General features: G+C 32.9%; 3 protein-coding genes across 5 annotated transcripts; 2 read left to right on the forward strand and 1 right to left on the reverse strand.

Moving 5' to 3' along the window:
• Window positions 1–439: 439 nt before the first annotated feature.
• On the forward strand, window positions 440–6,081 carry LOC131669812 (homeobox protein H2.0-like). Its single transcript, XM_058944960.1, has 6 exons — window positions 440–1,199; window positions 1,968–2,255; window positions 3,129–3,488; window positions 4,352–4,518; window positions 5,167–5,785; window positions 5,970–6,081. The coding sequence occupies exons 1-5, from the start codon at window positions 962–964 to the stop codon at window positions 5,356–5,358; spliced, it is 1,245 nt and encodes a 414-aa protein (XP_058800943.1). The 5' UTR covers window positions 440–961; the 3' UTR covers window positions 5,359–5,785; window positions 5,970–6,081.
• A 1,305-nt stretch (window positions 6,082–7,386) lies between these two features.
• LOC131669813 (secretory carrier-associated membrane protein 5) lies at window positions 7,387–11,794 on the forward strand. Of its 2 annotated transcripts, XR_009302398.1 has the most exons (9): window positions 7,387–7,699; window positions 9,194–9,454; window positions 9,533–9,593; window positions 9,685–9,813; window positions 9,905–10,061; window positions 10,130–10,231; window positions 10,308–10,434; window positions 10,579–10,860; window positions 10,936–11,794. XR_009302398.1 is itself a non-coding variant. In XM_058944961.1 (8 exons), exons 1-8 carry the CDS (start codon window positions 7,640–7,642, stop codon window positions 10,738–10,740), a joined length of 1,059 nt encoding a protein of 352 aa, XP_058800944.1. In that variant the 5' UTR covers window positions 7,387–7,639; the 3' UTR covers window positions 10,741–11,794. The 2 variants fall into 2 exon arrangements, 1 of the variants encoding a protein (XP_058800944.1); XM_058944961.1 differs by having other exon boundaries at window positions 10,579–11,794.
• LOC131669811 (DNA helicase MCM9-like) lies at window positions 10,936–15,130 on the reverse strand. 2 transcript variants are annotated; one of them, XM_058944958.1, is made up of 13 exons: window positions 14,401–15,130; window positions 14,177–14,318; window positions 13,942–14,103; window positions 13,757–13,882; window positions 13,584–13,687; window positions 13,293–13,509; window positions 13,139–13,214; window positions 12,924–13,081; window positions 12,490–12,866; window positions 12,335–12,418; window positions 12,057–12,266; window positions 11,840–11,991; window positions 10,936–11,661 (listed from the first exon to the last, which is right to left on the reverse strand). In XM_058944958.1, the coding sequence occupies exons 1-13, from the start codon at window positions 14,493–14,495 to the stop codon at window positions 11,609–11,611; spliced, it is 1,956 nt and encodes a 651-aa protein (XP_058800941.1). In that variant the 5' UTR covers window positions 14,496–15,130; the 3' UTR covers window positions 10,936–11,608. The 2 variants fall into 2 exon arrangements, with proteins under 2 accessions (XP_058800941.1, XP_058800942.1); XM_058944959.1 differs by lacking the exon at window positions 12,335–12,418.
• Window positions 15,131–15,396: the final 266 nt, after the last annotated feature.

Here is a 15,396-nt window from a genome sequence, read left to right on the forward strand (position 1 = left end):
TGAATAGCGTAAAAATTCACGTATATAATATTTGAAATTTTCATCTGGTCATGATTTTATCTACCCATCCTAAAGCTTATTCGGCAAAATCCACGTAACAATAGTTCAACTCCAATTAAAAAGGCTCCCTCATTAAAATTCTCCTCTTTTCCCTCCCCTCGACAAAAAGCTTAATTAAATCTTTCATCAAGCGAAGGCATCTGTCCCCCCACCTACTAGCCGAAAAATAAAAAAATAATAAAGATAAACGGGGGTAGGTAGAAGAGAGAAGGGTGGAGGCTGACCGTCGCCGCGAGGCATTATTGGCTGCTGCTTCTCGTCCGCGCAGGATCATTAGCAACGACGACGGTGCTGCTCCTGCTGCTGCTGCTGCTGCTGCTGCTGCCTGTTGTTCGCTTCGGTGGTACAGAGATAGCAACCGCTCTCTTCCCGCCTTGACATCATTATTTCGCGCGTGGTGAAGTGCGCGACCACGAGTGTTCTCGTTGTTCTCCGGAAGTGAGGCTTTTTTTGATTCGGGTAACGACACGTGATTTCTTACTGGAAACGCGATTGACTTTGAACGTGAAGCTTTGAGTTTGATGCGATCTCGTAATGAAATAGTGCAGTTTTACTTATGTTGGAAGAGTAACATCTTAGTACATAGTTACAGGTGATTATCGTCGAATTTCGAGAGCCGTTCGAGAGAGTTTGCAGCTATGATTGATTGACGAGGTGCAGGGTGATAAATCTATAAAAAGTCCGACTTATTTTGAACTGGATAATATTGGCATAGTTGAAATATCTGAATAGTAACTCCGATGGATTTGCCGCGATGCTTTTCGAACAACCATTAGAGCTTTCCAACCATTCAACGCGGGCTTCCTACAAAAAAGACGTTAATTAAGCAAAAATGATATTATGTTAGAGACAATGTATAGCAGAACATCTAGGCTGAATTGTTAGTGTGAACCACATAAACATGGACTCGACGGACCAAACAATGGCGGAGGATTTATCCTCGGATCGCAGTGATAGCAGTAACGCGAGCACGGGTTCAGAGCAACCGTCGCTAGCTGGTTTTCAACCGTACAACAGAAATAGTATGGAGGATTTAACGAGGCATCGAAACGATGACGAAGATCCGTCCGTCGGTAGATTTGCTGACGCGCCAATTGCCTTGGACAAACCTAAGGATTATGCACCGCAGAGACCCGACGGTCAGCGTGTATTTCTTGATACTTTAGACTTTTTATTTGATTTGAAAATATCGTTCTTGTGATTCGAAAGCAGCAACTTTTTTCGTAAATGCTGTACTTTAACGTACAGATTTTACAATTCCGAGGTAGCGAACTTTTTCGTATGATTTAAAATCAAGTGTAATAAAAGCTATAAGCATTCGAAATAATCTACATTCAGAAGCGCTATTTGATTGTTGATTTCATTTAAGTTTTTAGTGAATAATTTGATAAAAGCATCTTTTAATGTTTAACCACGAACTGATATTATGAGGTTCATAAATTTTTGATAATACACTGCTTACACGAAAGTAATTGAATAGTTTTCACGTATTTCTATGACGACGGTGGAGCCTCTATGGGAATCCATATAGGTACTGACAATTTCATAGATTTCTCAATCTTGTTCAATTTTGAATTGGAATGCTTGACCCAGCTACGCTTGCTTTTCGCAGTATTTTCGGAAATTTCGGAAGGCGACTGGGTGAGTTTTTCATAAATAGTCCAAAATTGAACAAGAATCATTCTCTCTTAGACACATTGTCTGAGCATTGCCGAAGTTGCGAGGCACATACCGCCCAGAGCACTGAAGATATTAATACGTTCTTCCGTGTGAAACGATCACGCGTAGTTTTCAATGGCCGCTCGCATTGACGTCGACGAATGATACTGCACATTTTTAGTTAGATCAGAAATCAAACGGCACGTATGAAAGCTCAATAAGCGATAACCGATATTTGCCCGTCACAGTGTACGAGTCGTCGAGCGTCGACGAGCCGCCGCTCGGCGTGTTTCGCGCTGGCGCCGGTGCGAACGCCAGCAAGGACCAAACGGAAGCGATGTACAGCTTCTGCCGCGAGATTCGCGAGATCAAGCAGAAGAATTTGCACGCAACTCTTGAACGCGCCATTGGTGCTGGCAAGGAACTCGAACTTGTCAAAAGTTACTCTTTCCCGCTCGACAGGATGAAGGAGTTTGGTGGATTAACGAGGATTGGCAGCATCGCTTTGGATAGGCTTCGCGCCGGTCCTTTGTATGGTAAGGATATTATTTTTTTCTTGACAATTGAAACCTCAACGTAATGGTAGTTAAGTTAGCTACTCTTCTAAAATTCTACGTATAATAATAACTGTTAACTTTATGTGATATGTACGAATAGAATCAACGAAACACTTCCGATGGGTGTTTCAGCGTATTTTGAATACTTCGTTTAGCATTACCATTTGCTATGATTTCTCACTGTTTTTCCGTTTCCAAAGATGTTAAGAGTGCACGAAAATTTGATTTTGCAAAATATGTAACCATAACTTATTCAGTCTTTTAGTAGCCTTTACAGTAACTCAAGAAATGTGCATTTTTTTATACTAGTTTGTATCTGCGTATCAAGACGGAGAATCAATGAAATCACTAGATGGATGTCAGAATATTTTTTTATAGAAAATAAAACGCTCTTTTTATATTAAAGAAACAAATATATAAATTTTATCAAGAGTCGAATGGAGTAAATTTTGATTTGTGCACCCACACTTAAAATGTATCGCCAATTTCATCTCAGTATTATGACGTCATAGTACACGGCAAAATCTCAAAATCACATGTATTTAAATTTAAACATTCAAAAGTGTTTAAAATTCGTGGCAATATATTTCTTATGAGTGACGTCACATTAAACGTTTAAATTTAAACGCATGGGTTTACCATGGCACTCAATGCTATTACTTTGTATATTTACTAGTTCAAATTATTTAACTGTAACTAGACGTATACATTTGTGGAAAAATCAATGCAATATGAGAGCAAGTTTCCTTATTAAATTCCAGCATGAAAAAAATGTTGTCACTGTTTATCTCGTTCATTATACACATAACAATTATTATACAGCGCAACCATATGAGCTTTATTTTATATCAGGCGAAGGCAATTCATCTCTCGAGCCGGAAGATCTAAAAAATCTACAACAGTTGCAATCCCGTGGTGCAGCGCTAGGTCAAGATGCAACAATTGCCTTCGAGCGGTTAAGGCACTCGCATCCCTTGTTTCAAGCTGGAGACCCTAACCATCAGAACTCAACGAATCCCGCACATTTTTCTCATTATCATCATCTGCAACCACATCATGCCATCACGCAGATTCAAGCACACGGGGCTGCATCGCCACATCAACCTGGACAGCAGCAAACTAAATCTTTTACAATCGATGCTATACTGGGTCTTAGAGGTGGCGCACAAAGAGACAAACATGTTCGCTGCCATGCGTACAGGAAACATCAGGGTTCGTTGCTATAGTTTAACTTTTTGGCGACGTTGAATGATCGATACATTTTTTAACACCTTTCAAACGTACATAGATTAAGAACTGTGCCAGCACAAAAATTACAATTGCATTAGTTGTTAGAATGTGAAATTTGAAAAAATCTAAAGAATATATACAAACACACACAAACATACATATTTTAATCAGCTCTTACTTAAATATCCCAACTTAAATGTTTAATCCTACCTTATCTAAGTGAAATTAGGACACTGGCTAGATCAATCGTCTGAGTAGATTTCCACTCGTTCTAATTGTTACTTCAATAACTCTGGTTTACAATTTATTTTCTATACCTGAAAAATCTAGTTAATAAAGTTGTTGATTAATGTAAATTTTGAAAAGGTTCTGTATAACCAATTTTTCTTTAATTGTGCCATGCATTTTTCAATATTTAAGCTCCGTGTGAATAGTGAGTTTGGTAAAAGTTTACAAGTAAACGAAAATGGGTTTTAGAAAATTAAAATTAAGAAATATTTAGAACGTCGTTAAAGAGTATAAAACATTATTATAAAGAATTAAAATTCCGATATTTTTCTTCTTTTAATATTTGTCATTGATGGCTTGAGTATTTCATAAAATTGTGATAAATAACCGATGCTTCATTTTTAAAAACAAGTGAAAATTTATCAGTTATTGAAATTTTTATTTTATCTCAATATCATCAGTAATTGAGTAAAATCTCTAAAACTTAAAAGTCTTATAAACAGATACTCTCAAAAACCGTGAGAAAAATCTAGACTACGTATCAAAGAACAATGTAATGATAATTAACTTTTTAAAATTCTCAAAAGTCTAAAAAAAACTGTGAAATTTACCGTCAGGTCAAGAAGGCACAGCAAAAAGCTTGTCCTCCAGCTCCTGCTCGAACGGTGCCAATGGCGGTAGTAACGCAAGTGGAGCTAGCGGCAAGCTCAAGCGGGTCCGCACTATATTTACGGCCGAGCAGCTCGAGCGACTCGAAGGCGAATTTGCTAGACAGCAGTACATGGTGAGTACTATAAATAAAATGACTTTTTTCTCGCTTCCATTACTTTTGAAAAATTAATAAAGAAATTAATTAAAACATAAGCCTGAAATGATTCAATTGCTGCAAATTATTGACTTTTTCTGCATGCCGAAATATACAGTACCTCAGTAATCATACTCATCGGCACACCAAAGAAGAGTCGGCGAAATCTATGAACACCACGGATATCCTGAATTTAAATTAAATATTTACCACTCACGACTATTTCAGATATGAAAACTAATAATATATGAATAATATGAATATAATAATATAATAATATGAATAGCAAAGAGCTTTTTCTATTACTTATATAATCATCTAAAGGTGGTTGAATAATTCCAATTTCGAGGTTGAATTTATTATAGTTTTATAAAATATACGCATAGTATAATATAATAATATTGTCAAATTCGTCTACTTTAAAACGGAGTTAGCATTTGTTTATGCAAAAAATAATGTATTTGCTTCGAAATATGTTCATTAATAGTTGAAAAATATTAATTAAAAGTAAAAAAAATTATTAGCTGTAAATATTTCATAAAATTAAATCAAAGAAGTTTCCTTATTCAAATAAGAATCAATTCAAGGGTTTTCTTTTTTTTTGTTTCTTTTTTGTTTTTTGTGTAGGTGGGACCCGAACGATTATACTTGGCGCACGCATTACGTTTAACGGAAGCACAAGTGAAGGTATGGTTTCAAAACAGACGGATCAAGTGGCGGAAACTCAACCACGAACAGCAAAGTCAAAGGTTGCACGAGATGCGTCAAGGTCCCGAACGCGATGAAATTAGCAATGAAAATTCGCCAGTCGAGTGGTGAAACGCTTCAATGTCCGTGAGTTTGATCAAAAGGGACGTGAAATGAACAAGAATAAACCGAATTATCGCGAGTGTGAAAAAATTCTATAGAATTTGTTTATATAGACAATTGATTTTTAAGTTCGCGATTCGTCGACTTTTATCGTTGGATTTATAAAAACGACGATTGTGGTATGGCAGATCCACCAAAGAGTTATACATTTAGTAGTGCACATCTTTATGTATATTTAGCGCAAAATATCACAGATATTTAATAAGACTTACAAGTACTATTTGCACAGTGTCAGTACAAAATAAACGATCACGAATGTTCATTTCGTTAGCTTATGTATGCAAAAAAAAATCATTTATTCAAATAACGAAAAAAGTGAAGACGAAGATGTCAAGTTGTCGTAGATATGGAATTGTCAAAAAACATATATTGACAGGTAACCACCATACATCGTTATTTTTGAGTAGAGTTGTTTCACAAGAAAAAAACGTTATAATCATAAAGTTAGTTGAAAGATTATATTTTTCATAGTCATAAAATTATTTCTTTTTATAGCAGGCATATTAATATATAAATAAATCGCTTTCCAAGTTAATTTTGCACAAACCTTTTTGTTTCAGGTTCATTTGTCGCTGCAAGTTATATCAGGACTATATTATTACTATAGATCAAATTGGTATTTTTTTTAAGTTGAATTGTGCAATGTGTCAAACTTTGTTATCTACCTTTTACCTATAGAGCAGTTTTTATTTGTATATTTGTTTCTGGTATAAGTGAAGAAATTTAAGTTTCGTTTGATCGAATGTGATTTTTGTTAAAATATCATATGTACTCGACGATTTCGATGCTTTTATATTTGGACCACGAAATAAAATGTTATTGAAAATAATTTAACTATATCATTTACATAAGAATAATCTTCCAAAAATATTCTTTCTTTCAACTTATTTTTAATTAATGTCACTTGAATATTGTGAAAATAAAATAAGAATATCTATTACACAGTACTAAAAAATTGCACTGCAGAAAAGGAAATTTGAAGAAAAATATAATTACCGCCTGATAAAAGTCTATTCTATCTTACAAATAATTTTTTCATTTTTAACCTCTTATTATCAAAGTTTTACAAAACTGTTATTCAATCTTTCGTTGTAAAGATGTACGATGAAAGCAAGGATAATATCACGATGCTTATGTACTTGAAATAAGCACGATAAAGTAATTATCTAATTATTACGTTAAATAAAGCTTTCAATTAATTTTTGTATATTTTTTAAAATACTTTTTTCAAATATGAGTACGAGATTATGAATGCAGTTTAACGCAGCCGATCAATAACAAAAGCGTCGTGTCTATATATCCTCTTAGTACTCAGTTATACTCGATCTATTGAAAATAGAAATCTATTAAACTAGAAAATTATCACAACCATCGTAGTTCTAAAAATAAAAATGGTTAGTGAAATGCCGGTTAGTGAAATAACGATACTGTTGAACACTCAGTTAAGATGTGAGACACAAAACCTGCACATTTATTTAATTACGCGTTAACATATCAGAACAATCACTTTTCTTAATTTCGTTACACTTACAAAAGCAAGGTTATAATTTCAATACCAGAAATTTGAAGCTAATAACCATGCATGCAATACGTATTTGATTTCATTCTACTTTATTAGGAAAGTTTTTATTAAAATCATATTTGTCAAATTAAAAGTGATACTTGATTTAGAAAAGCTATAATTGTTAAAATAACAAATATATAAGTCGTATAACACTGACAAAAATATGACAATGTAATGTATGATGAATTCATTTTCCACTGCAATTTATTATCGTTAGTCTATTTATAAAAAATATATATTCAAATATTACGAATATCAATAATTAATTTACCTTAGGAGTATACGTAGATGTCGCCACAAATCAGCAACACAATGAAACATGGAATATATAATCACACACATGTGTATGCACACATGTGTTCACACATTCGCGACGAACATATTGTTTATGCACGCACACTTGGTGGTTGACACGTCCGTGGTAGAGTGTGTGGCGAGAGTGAGCAAACTGAAAGGCGATAAAGTTTTGTTCGCGAGCAATGTTTCTAAGTGCAAAGTGTTGTGGGTAACGTACAACCAAAATAATTTTCCCGCAATCTCTGTATAGCGCACGCCAAAGAAAGTGTATCGATCGACGTCGTGTAAACCATTTATTCACAAAGACAACAAATACAGTGAGTGAGTGCAAGAGGAGGTGAGTGGAGGAGAATCCGACAAGGAGTTAACATGTCGGGATTTGACGAAAATCCCTTTGGCGAGCCCAACGTCAACAACGATCCCTTCGCGGTGAGTTTTTCAACTCTTAAGTGCCTTTTCTGAAATTAACTATCTATCTTTTTCTCCGTGTGACACATAGGCCACGAAAGCTTTTTTCGTGCTTTTCTTTCGATCTATTATTATTGGAAAAACGCTTAAAGTTGAATTGATAAGGCGGATGTATGAGTACGTGAATAAGCTACGGTAAATGCGTAAATGGCGGTTGATTACTGTTTAGTAGATACAAGATAAAAGAGGTAACCAGAATTGTCTGCTAGGTTAGAATTTTCGGTAGACTGTCACCTCGTAACCATGAGAGGAATTCAGTGTACGTCACTCGCTCGCTAATTTTTTTATAAGCACTTGTTTCGCAGTTATCATACTGGTTATTAGTAAGGCATTTATATATCCGATTTTAATGAATAAGGGAGCTATAAGTTTCCTGATTCATTTATTCTGTTTACATTTTGATTTTAGAATCTTCAGTCCAACAGATGTCATGATTTTAGGGAATTATTTTCAGTTTACTTTGCATACTGAAAATAAAGATAATTTGAAACAAAATGACAAAAATTATCTAGCTGATTAAATTTCCTAGAAATTTAACCCAAATTACTTTAGTTTTAAATGATATCACTAATAAAATGTATCATTGGCTAATAGATCAATAATTGATAATTAAGCTTTAAATGATAAGATTACAGTCATTGTTGAATCATATTTAGAAAGTAGCAGTGAAAATTATCTTGATTGACTTTGTTAAATATAGTAATGTTTGTTAGACTTATTTATCTAAGATCATGCAATACCTGCATATGGTTGCTAATTTTAAAAAATAATCAAATCTAAACCTTTAAAAATTTAAAATCTGTAAACAAAAATAAATTTATTTATTAGTGATTATTTACTAAATAAAATTCAAAAGAAAAGATTGAAAAATGTTATGTAGTTGTTTATTTAAATAAAAACTAATATACATGAGTAAAAATATTTATCATTATTCATAAACTTATAGTGATAGTTACATAACGTAGAACAAATTTTTAGTTGAATATTATAGTTCTGGAATGCATAAATTATCATGTTAAGTTTCATTAATAATCAAAGTAGAGCTTATATAAGTAAAAGTAATTATTGTATGGAGTGACATCTCTGTATGAAATTGTATTAAGAGATAAGGCATTTATTAAATATGCACTCTCAAGTATCTGTAGTTCGAATAAATTAGAATTTTGTAAAAAATGTATTCTCTCATTAAAGTAAAAAGAAGTAAAAAGAAAGTAAAAAGAATTAGATTCTCAAGTTTTTTTACTTCTTACGATCTGTATTTCATAAACCTTGCAAGTGGCATATTAATTTCTAGTAAGTGAAATTTGATCTTCAGACAATACAAGTCTCTGCCCCTTCTCTTTTTCATTTTGTCCTTAGTTGTAAAGGAATCATATTATATCAATAAATCTCTTCTCTTACATTTTGTTTTTGTAATCTCTGAAAAATACATTTAGAGTAATTTTTTATCTATAGGACCCAGCAGTACGTAAGGCAGCAAGTTCAATACCAAACAGAGGCATTGAAGACTATAATCCATTTGCGGATCAACCAACAGGAGGTGCTGGCAATCAAGTCAGAGGAGCTTCCAATCCACCTCTCTATGGAGGCACTTCAACCACTCAACAACCAGCTATGCTGCAAACCTCCAGCCAAGAGGCACCACCGCCCAACTATTCACGTAGTGCTCAACAAAGCATACCTCAGTCTAGCAGTGGGATGTTCTCACCTACTAGTGTGAGTACTTTCTTTATCTTCTCAAGCATGTGAAAAATACTACATTACTGTACTTACTTAGTCCTTTTCACGTTTTAGCAACCATCTGATGAGCCATGGAAGAGGAATGAACAAAACATAAACAATACACCTTACTATCGTGAGTATAATCAACTTTAAAAAAATAAAAGTTATAAAAATGTCAATGGTTTTAAATTTAAAGTAATGGATATTTTTTTCTTTTATTATAGCAAGAAGAAACAATTGGCCACCTCTGCCTGAAAAGTGTTGTGTACAGCCCTGTTTTTACCAAGATATTGATGTTGAAATACAAACTGAATTTCAGAAAATCGTCCGACAATTGTACTACATGTGGATATGTAAGTCCTTTTTTCAATGAAAGTCCCAAATTTATTTTTCAAAATGTATTTTTTAACTTTAAAAATTGTTTAAAATACAATTATTTTACAGATTACGGATTAGTACTAATATTAAATGTAATTGGTGGACTGGTCTTAATGTTAGCTGAAGGCAACGTTACTATATTTGGACTGGGTATTCTGTATGTTATTATGTTTACACCATTCTCCTTTGTTTGCTGGTTTAGACCAGCATATCAAGCTTTTAAGTACGTACATTGCTTTACTTCAAGATAACATATTTACCATGAAATTAAGTATTTATATTTTAATACAGGAGTGACAGTTCCTTCAACTTTATGGTATTTTTCTTCGTATTCTTTTTCCAAATTGTAGTGACAATCGTCCAATCTATTGGAATTAATAGCGTTGGAACATGGTAAGAAGAAATACTGTTTCATAAAATTTTATTAATTTAATTACAACATAGTTAAATAACAATTTTCTTCCTTCAGTGGTCTTATTACTGCAATTACAACATTCAAGTCGGATGCTAAAGGCATGTTCTTGGGAATACTTGTGCTGCTAATTGCTATCGCATTTATTACGGCAGCAGTAGGTGAAATTATTCTTCTTTCAAAGGTAAATGAAACAGAATTGTAATATGAATAAAAAAATAATAAGCTAAATGACAAAAGTTATTTTCCATGTTTCAGTTTTAAAAGTATTTATTTCTCATGTTTTTTAAAACAAAATTTGAAATAAGAATAAAAACAATGTTTTCAGGTGCATCGTATCTACCGTACAACAGGCGCAAGCTATCAAAAAGCCCAGCAAGAGTTCACTTCGACGTTTCTTCGTAACGAGCATGTACAGGGTGCCGCTTCGAATGTCGCCGCCACCGCTGTCCGTCAGCAAGTCAATCAAATGACGCAACCACGCTATTAACTAAATAAATTGCCAGCAAAAAAAAACAAACACCTTACGAGTAACGGATAAGAATTATATTCAGGTATACTGTAAGAGAAGAGCTTTTTTAATTCAGATAGAAAACACAATCAGTTTGTGGTAAGCTTTTCGCGAATTCATCATTTAAATGGAGAAGGTTTTTTTTCAAAAACGTAAAATATATTTATCTCTTAGGAAAATCGAGCGCATCCGAGTGAATGCATACACTTAAAAAAAAGAAGATAAGTTTATGGTTTAGAATCCGTCGAGAATGAGACATGTTGTGCAATGTGATAAGAAAATATGTTATGACAAGAAAATGTAGTGCGACGAGCTCATCATGTTACGTTATAATATAGCTCTCTTCTACATTTTTCACAGTCCGTTTAGGATCGTTTTTCGCTTCTTTACCTCATTCCCGTAACTAAAAATAAATTATTATGATTAAAAAGCTTTAAATTTAAATTGTAATTCTGTTGTGTTAGAAACGGTATTCAACGCTTTTATGTTGTACATATTAATATTACTTTTTGAAAATCAAATTATTATGAGAAAAAAAATAATCATTGTAATGAAGAAAATATAAAATAGGAACACACGCACACGCGCACACGCGACACGCACACGCACACACACACACACACACACACACACACACACACACACACACACACATTTGTCCATTTTTTTTGCAGTATTATAATCACAAAAGTACTGCAAATTTTTAGTCTTAACATTTACTTATATATCACAATGTTGATTTTACAATAAAAATGAAAAAATAAATTGTGTATAAACCGTACTTGTCTAGTTAACTTGACTTTGTTTCGAAATGACAATTTAGTAACGTTACTGTAGTTATCTCATTTCACAAATGTTTTTCAAGATCATCCAAGTTGAGCATACTGAGTAGATCCGCTCCTGTAAAAGAATTACACACATATACATGTACTGTTGTTTGCTAACTAATCATTATTTAACGATCACCTTGTACGATAAAATGAAGGTTATTTTCTTTTTCTTTTGTATTCATATTATTTTCATAAACCATTAAAATATTTTGAAAATGTTGCAAACACTTGTGTTTATCAAAACTGACCTTCTTCCTTGTATGCGATCATTGAGTCCTCTGGAAACCTGTTGTTCTCATTCCCCAATCCATTAGTTAAATTTATCAACTCAATTGCGAAAATTGCATCCATTATCAGTACTTCTCTATGGTACATCAACTTGGCATGGCCCTCGGCCAATCTAAAAGTTTTTTTTTTAACAAAACCTCTTGTAGATTTTTCATGTCCTATATTGCATGTTTTTACCTAACTAAACTATCCATCAAACGAACAGTCGTCCGTTCCTCTTTTCTTTCCTTTCTTTGTCTGTGGAACAAGTAAGTCGCGCGCAAAACTTTTTCTGCTTCTTTCGTCATAACTGGTCTAAGACTATGTATATGTGCGAAATATTCTCGTAATGTTTTCTCATCCCATAGACCATCAGTTTTCAAAAGACTCAAAGTACCCGTAGCGTTTCTAAAATTTTAAGTTAATTAGTAAACACCATTTTACTTTGATTTTCAAAACTATTTTCATAGACGTACATTTCCGCACTTTCTGCGCCAGATATGTTGTGATTATTTATTTCTTTTCGTACGCTCTTGGATGAAGAATAGTTTTTAATATTTCTAAAATAAAGTTTATACTTCTATTATAAAAAAATTAAACTAATTAGTGATTAAAAGTTACTTTAACTTACTGAGTGTGATAATCGCCGCCAGTCATTGCAGCTTGAAGAATATGACTAGAGACTAATTCATCCCATTGCGGATCGTGAATATCTCTTAAAAAAAGAATCAGATCAAACCTGGATAAAAGAGGACCACCTAATCTCATTTTCACTTCTTCTCCATCAACAAATCTGCCACCAACTGGATTTATCGCTGCAATTACAGTACATCTGGAGTTCAATGTACTAACTAAACCAGCTTTTGCAATTGATATTGTCTGTTGCTCCATAGCCTCATGTATTGATGCCATATCATTAGTACTCATGGTTGTTAATTCATCTATACAGCAAACACCTCCATTGGCTGAAACCAAGGCACCAGCTTCCAAATGCCAACCATCTGAATCCTGAAATAAAAAATTTAACGTGATTTTCCGCTTGATTCACGCGTTTCCTAAACTCACTTTTATAGCAGCAGCTGTGAGACCAGCAGCAGTACTTCCAACACCAGTTGTTAAGATAGAACGAGCTGCTAATCTTGCTGCTGTTTTTAACATTTGAGATTTTCCAGTACCAGGATCTCCACACAATAGTAGATGAGGATCACCTCTGACTCTAGTACCTGCAAAAAGCAGATATCTGTTTGAAATGGTTGAGATTGAAATTGAAATTGAAATACCTGAATCAGTAGTTTTTGGTACACCTCCAGCTAGTATGATAGCAAGTGCTAATTTTAAACTGTACATGCCATATAACTTGAAACAAAATTAAATTAATATATGAAAGTATTTTTCATAATTAATGTATCTTACTTTTAAAAGTAGTGTTTTTACCTGTGGACATATTGATGCAAGTATATTGTCTCTACCATCCAAAGGTTTCTCACTATATCCCTTCCAATAGTTCTTAAAAATCTTTGTAATTTCTTCTCTACAAAATTCTGACTCTGCTACTTTTCTGCGTACCAACAAACTATTTGCTAATAAAAATGTTGTGGCTGTGGCGCGCTGACCTTCAGCAAATTTCTCAAATTTTCTTACCAAGTAACCACTTTAGATAAAATAAATAATTTAATTATTAGTTTTCCTCAAGAAAAAAATCAAGGAAATGAATTATATTCATACCCAATATTAACATGATCACCAGATGTACATTTGTCAACCAGGTCTTCCAGTAATACAACTCGCAATGCACTTGTCATTGTACTATTGACACTTTGAGATTTATCCTAGAAAAGTATTAAGTTATTTCAAAATATGTTAAAGATTTACAGTATAAAAAATGAAAATATTTTTACCTGTATTCTAATTTCCTGATAATCAGCACATTCTTGTTCTACAACTGAAGTTTCAGGATGTAAACTTTTTTTCTTACAAGCTTCACATTCTTTAATATCTGGAATTTTATCTCTCTCCCATTCAAGCTAAATAAAATCAAATTATAAATTTGATTATTCTCGTATAACTAATTATGGTTGCTTACTTTGACTATAGTGATGTATTCGCATTTTTTGCACAATAAATGTTTAGATACAGTTGATACTGAAGGTTGAGAAATACGAACTACAAAACCTGTAGTTGAGATCAGTTCTCCAATTTTTGCTTGATCAATATTTTCAACTATACCATGCACTCTTGTTCGAATCTAAAATTAGTAATAAAGGTATGACTTGACATATAGTAATCACCAAAACTCTTTTTTCAAATACAAGATTTACTTTTTTTTTAACTATCTGATATTCCCCAATAATTTCTTCTTGAGCTTCAATAGCAGAAGCATCACACTGTGGTAAATATTGCCTTGGTCGTCTTAATATTTTATCTGCTTTCTCTGCATATCTTTCAAAGAGAGCTATAAAACTAAAAAATTTAATGAATAATTAAAAGAAAAATTAACTTAAACAGTTCATTGCCTGCATCTTTCAACTAAACAATATCTTACTCAACATAGATAGGAAAAACCTTGAATTCGTCTGGATCATTTAGTATTTCTTTAAGCTCTTCCGCATGGTACTCTAAAAAGTATTCTTTCAACATTTTTGTATAAAATTATCTAGTTGAAATAATTATTTTAATAGTAATTTTTTACAACACAATATAAAAACTACGTGGTTGACTTTTTTGGCGCCACTCAGTGCTGGGTCAAATCGAAACCTTCAGCTGATTTACTCAGGCTGATCCATGGACACTAAGGGCTTCCACATTGAGAAAATATTCCTGTGCAATGTTCTTGTTCTATGTGATTTTGTATCGTGTATTAAATTTGGCCGAGCACTGGCGCCGCTTTCGTGGGTTTATTTATGATCCTAACAAGTGGTCGTCTGCTAACCACCACGTTACTCAAAATGAAAAAATAAAGTATTTTTTAATTTTTCAAAGAGAAAAAAATGAAACAAGATGTTAATTACAACTTGAATATCAAATACTGTAATTTTTCTGGCCTTAGAAGCTACAAAATAAATGTTTTAGCAACATAAACAACATTCCTTATTGGTTAGAGTAGTACTGACATCTTGTTCATGATAATCACAGTATCAGGTTGTATGATGTTGCTTTAGCATCAATATAACCTCAAATGTTCAGTATTGTAAACATTGCATAAATCATATTTTTATTAGTATCAATGACAAGAACCAAGTTTTGACAATAAAAACTAATTATTCAGTTTTCTTAAAATAAATGTAATTGTTTGAAAAATGGAGGAAATATCAATAAACAAAATAATTGATATAACTTGGCGATTAGGTGGTAAGTACATACTTTTCATTCTAACGGCATAAGATGTAAAATATCAATTTAATGAAGAATACTCCAGTACAATGTCAATACCATTCAAACTTTTTACAAAACAGTTGTTAAACTTTTATGTAGAAAAATAGAACGAAAATTATTTTGAAGATATGTACAAATAAAAATGGTCAAATTTATAATTGATTTT

This window comes from Phymastichus coffea, unplaced genomic scaffold, assembly GCF_024137745.1.
Source record: "Phymastichus coffea isolate CEN01 unplaced genomic scaffold, Cenicafe_Pcof_1.1 PCOF00097, whole genome shotgun sequence".
In the NCBI taxonomy this organism is placed as follows: Eukaryota; Metazoa; Arthropoda; class Insecta; order Hymenoptera; family Eulophidae; genus Phymastichus; species Phymastichus coffea.

What these genes read in the sequence shown, in the direction of transcription:
- LOC131669812 (XM_058944960.1), top strand. Translation starts at nt 962, where the DNA reads ATGGACTCGACGGACCAAACAATGGCGGAGGATTTATCCTCGGATCGC. An exon ending in TGCGTACAGGAAACATCAGG is followed by an intron (nt 3,489 to 4,351) that starts GTTCGTTGCTAT and finishes ATTTACCGTCAG; the next exon opens with GTCAAGAAGGCACAGCAAAA. An exon ending in TTGCTAGACAGCAGTACATG is followed by an intron (nt 4,519 to 5,166) that starts GTGAGTACTATA and finishes TTTTTTGTGTAG; the next exon opens with GTGGGACCCGAACGATTATA.
- LOC131669811 (XM_058944958.1), bottom strand. Translation starts at nt 14,495, where the DNA reads ATGTTGAAAGAATACTTTTTAGAGTACCATGCGGAAGAGCTTAAAGAA. An exon ending in ATCAGATAGTTAAAAAAAAA is followed by an intron (nt 14,104 to 14,176) that starts GTAAATCTTGTA and finishes TACTAATTTTAG; the next exon opens with ATTCGAACAAGAGTGCATGG. An exon ending in GATCGCATACAAGGAAGAAG is followed by an intron (nt 11,662 to 11,839) that starts GTCAGTTTTGAT and finishes ATTCTTTTACAG; the next exon opens with GAGCGGATCTACTCAGTATG.
- LOC131669813 (XM_058944961.1), top strand. Translation starts at nt 7,640, where the DNA reads ATGTCGGGATTTGACGAAAATCCCTTTGGCGAGCCCAACGTCAACAAC. An exon ending in ATTGTACTACATGTGGATAT is followed by an intron (nt 9,814 to 9,904) that starts GTAAGTCCTTTT and finishes ATTATTTTACAG; the next exon opens with ATTACGGATTAGTACTAATA. An exon ending in AAATTATTCTTCTTTCAAAG is followed by an intron (nt 10,435 to 10,578) that starts GTAAATGAAACA and finishes CAATGTTTTCAG; the next exon opens with GTGCATCGTATCTACCGTAC.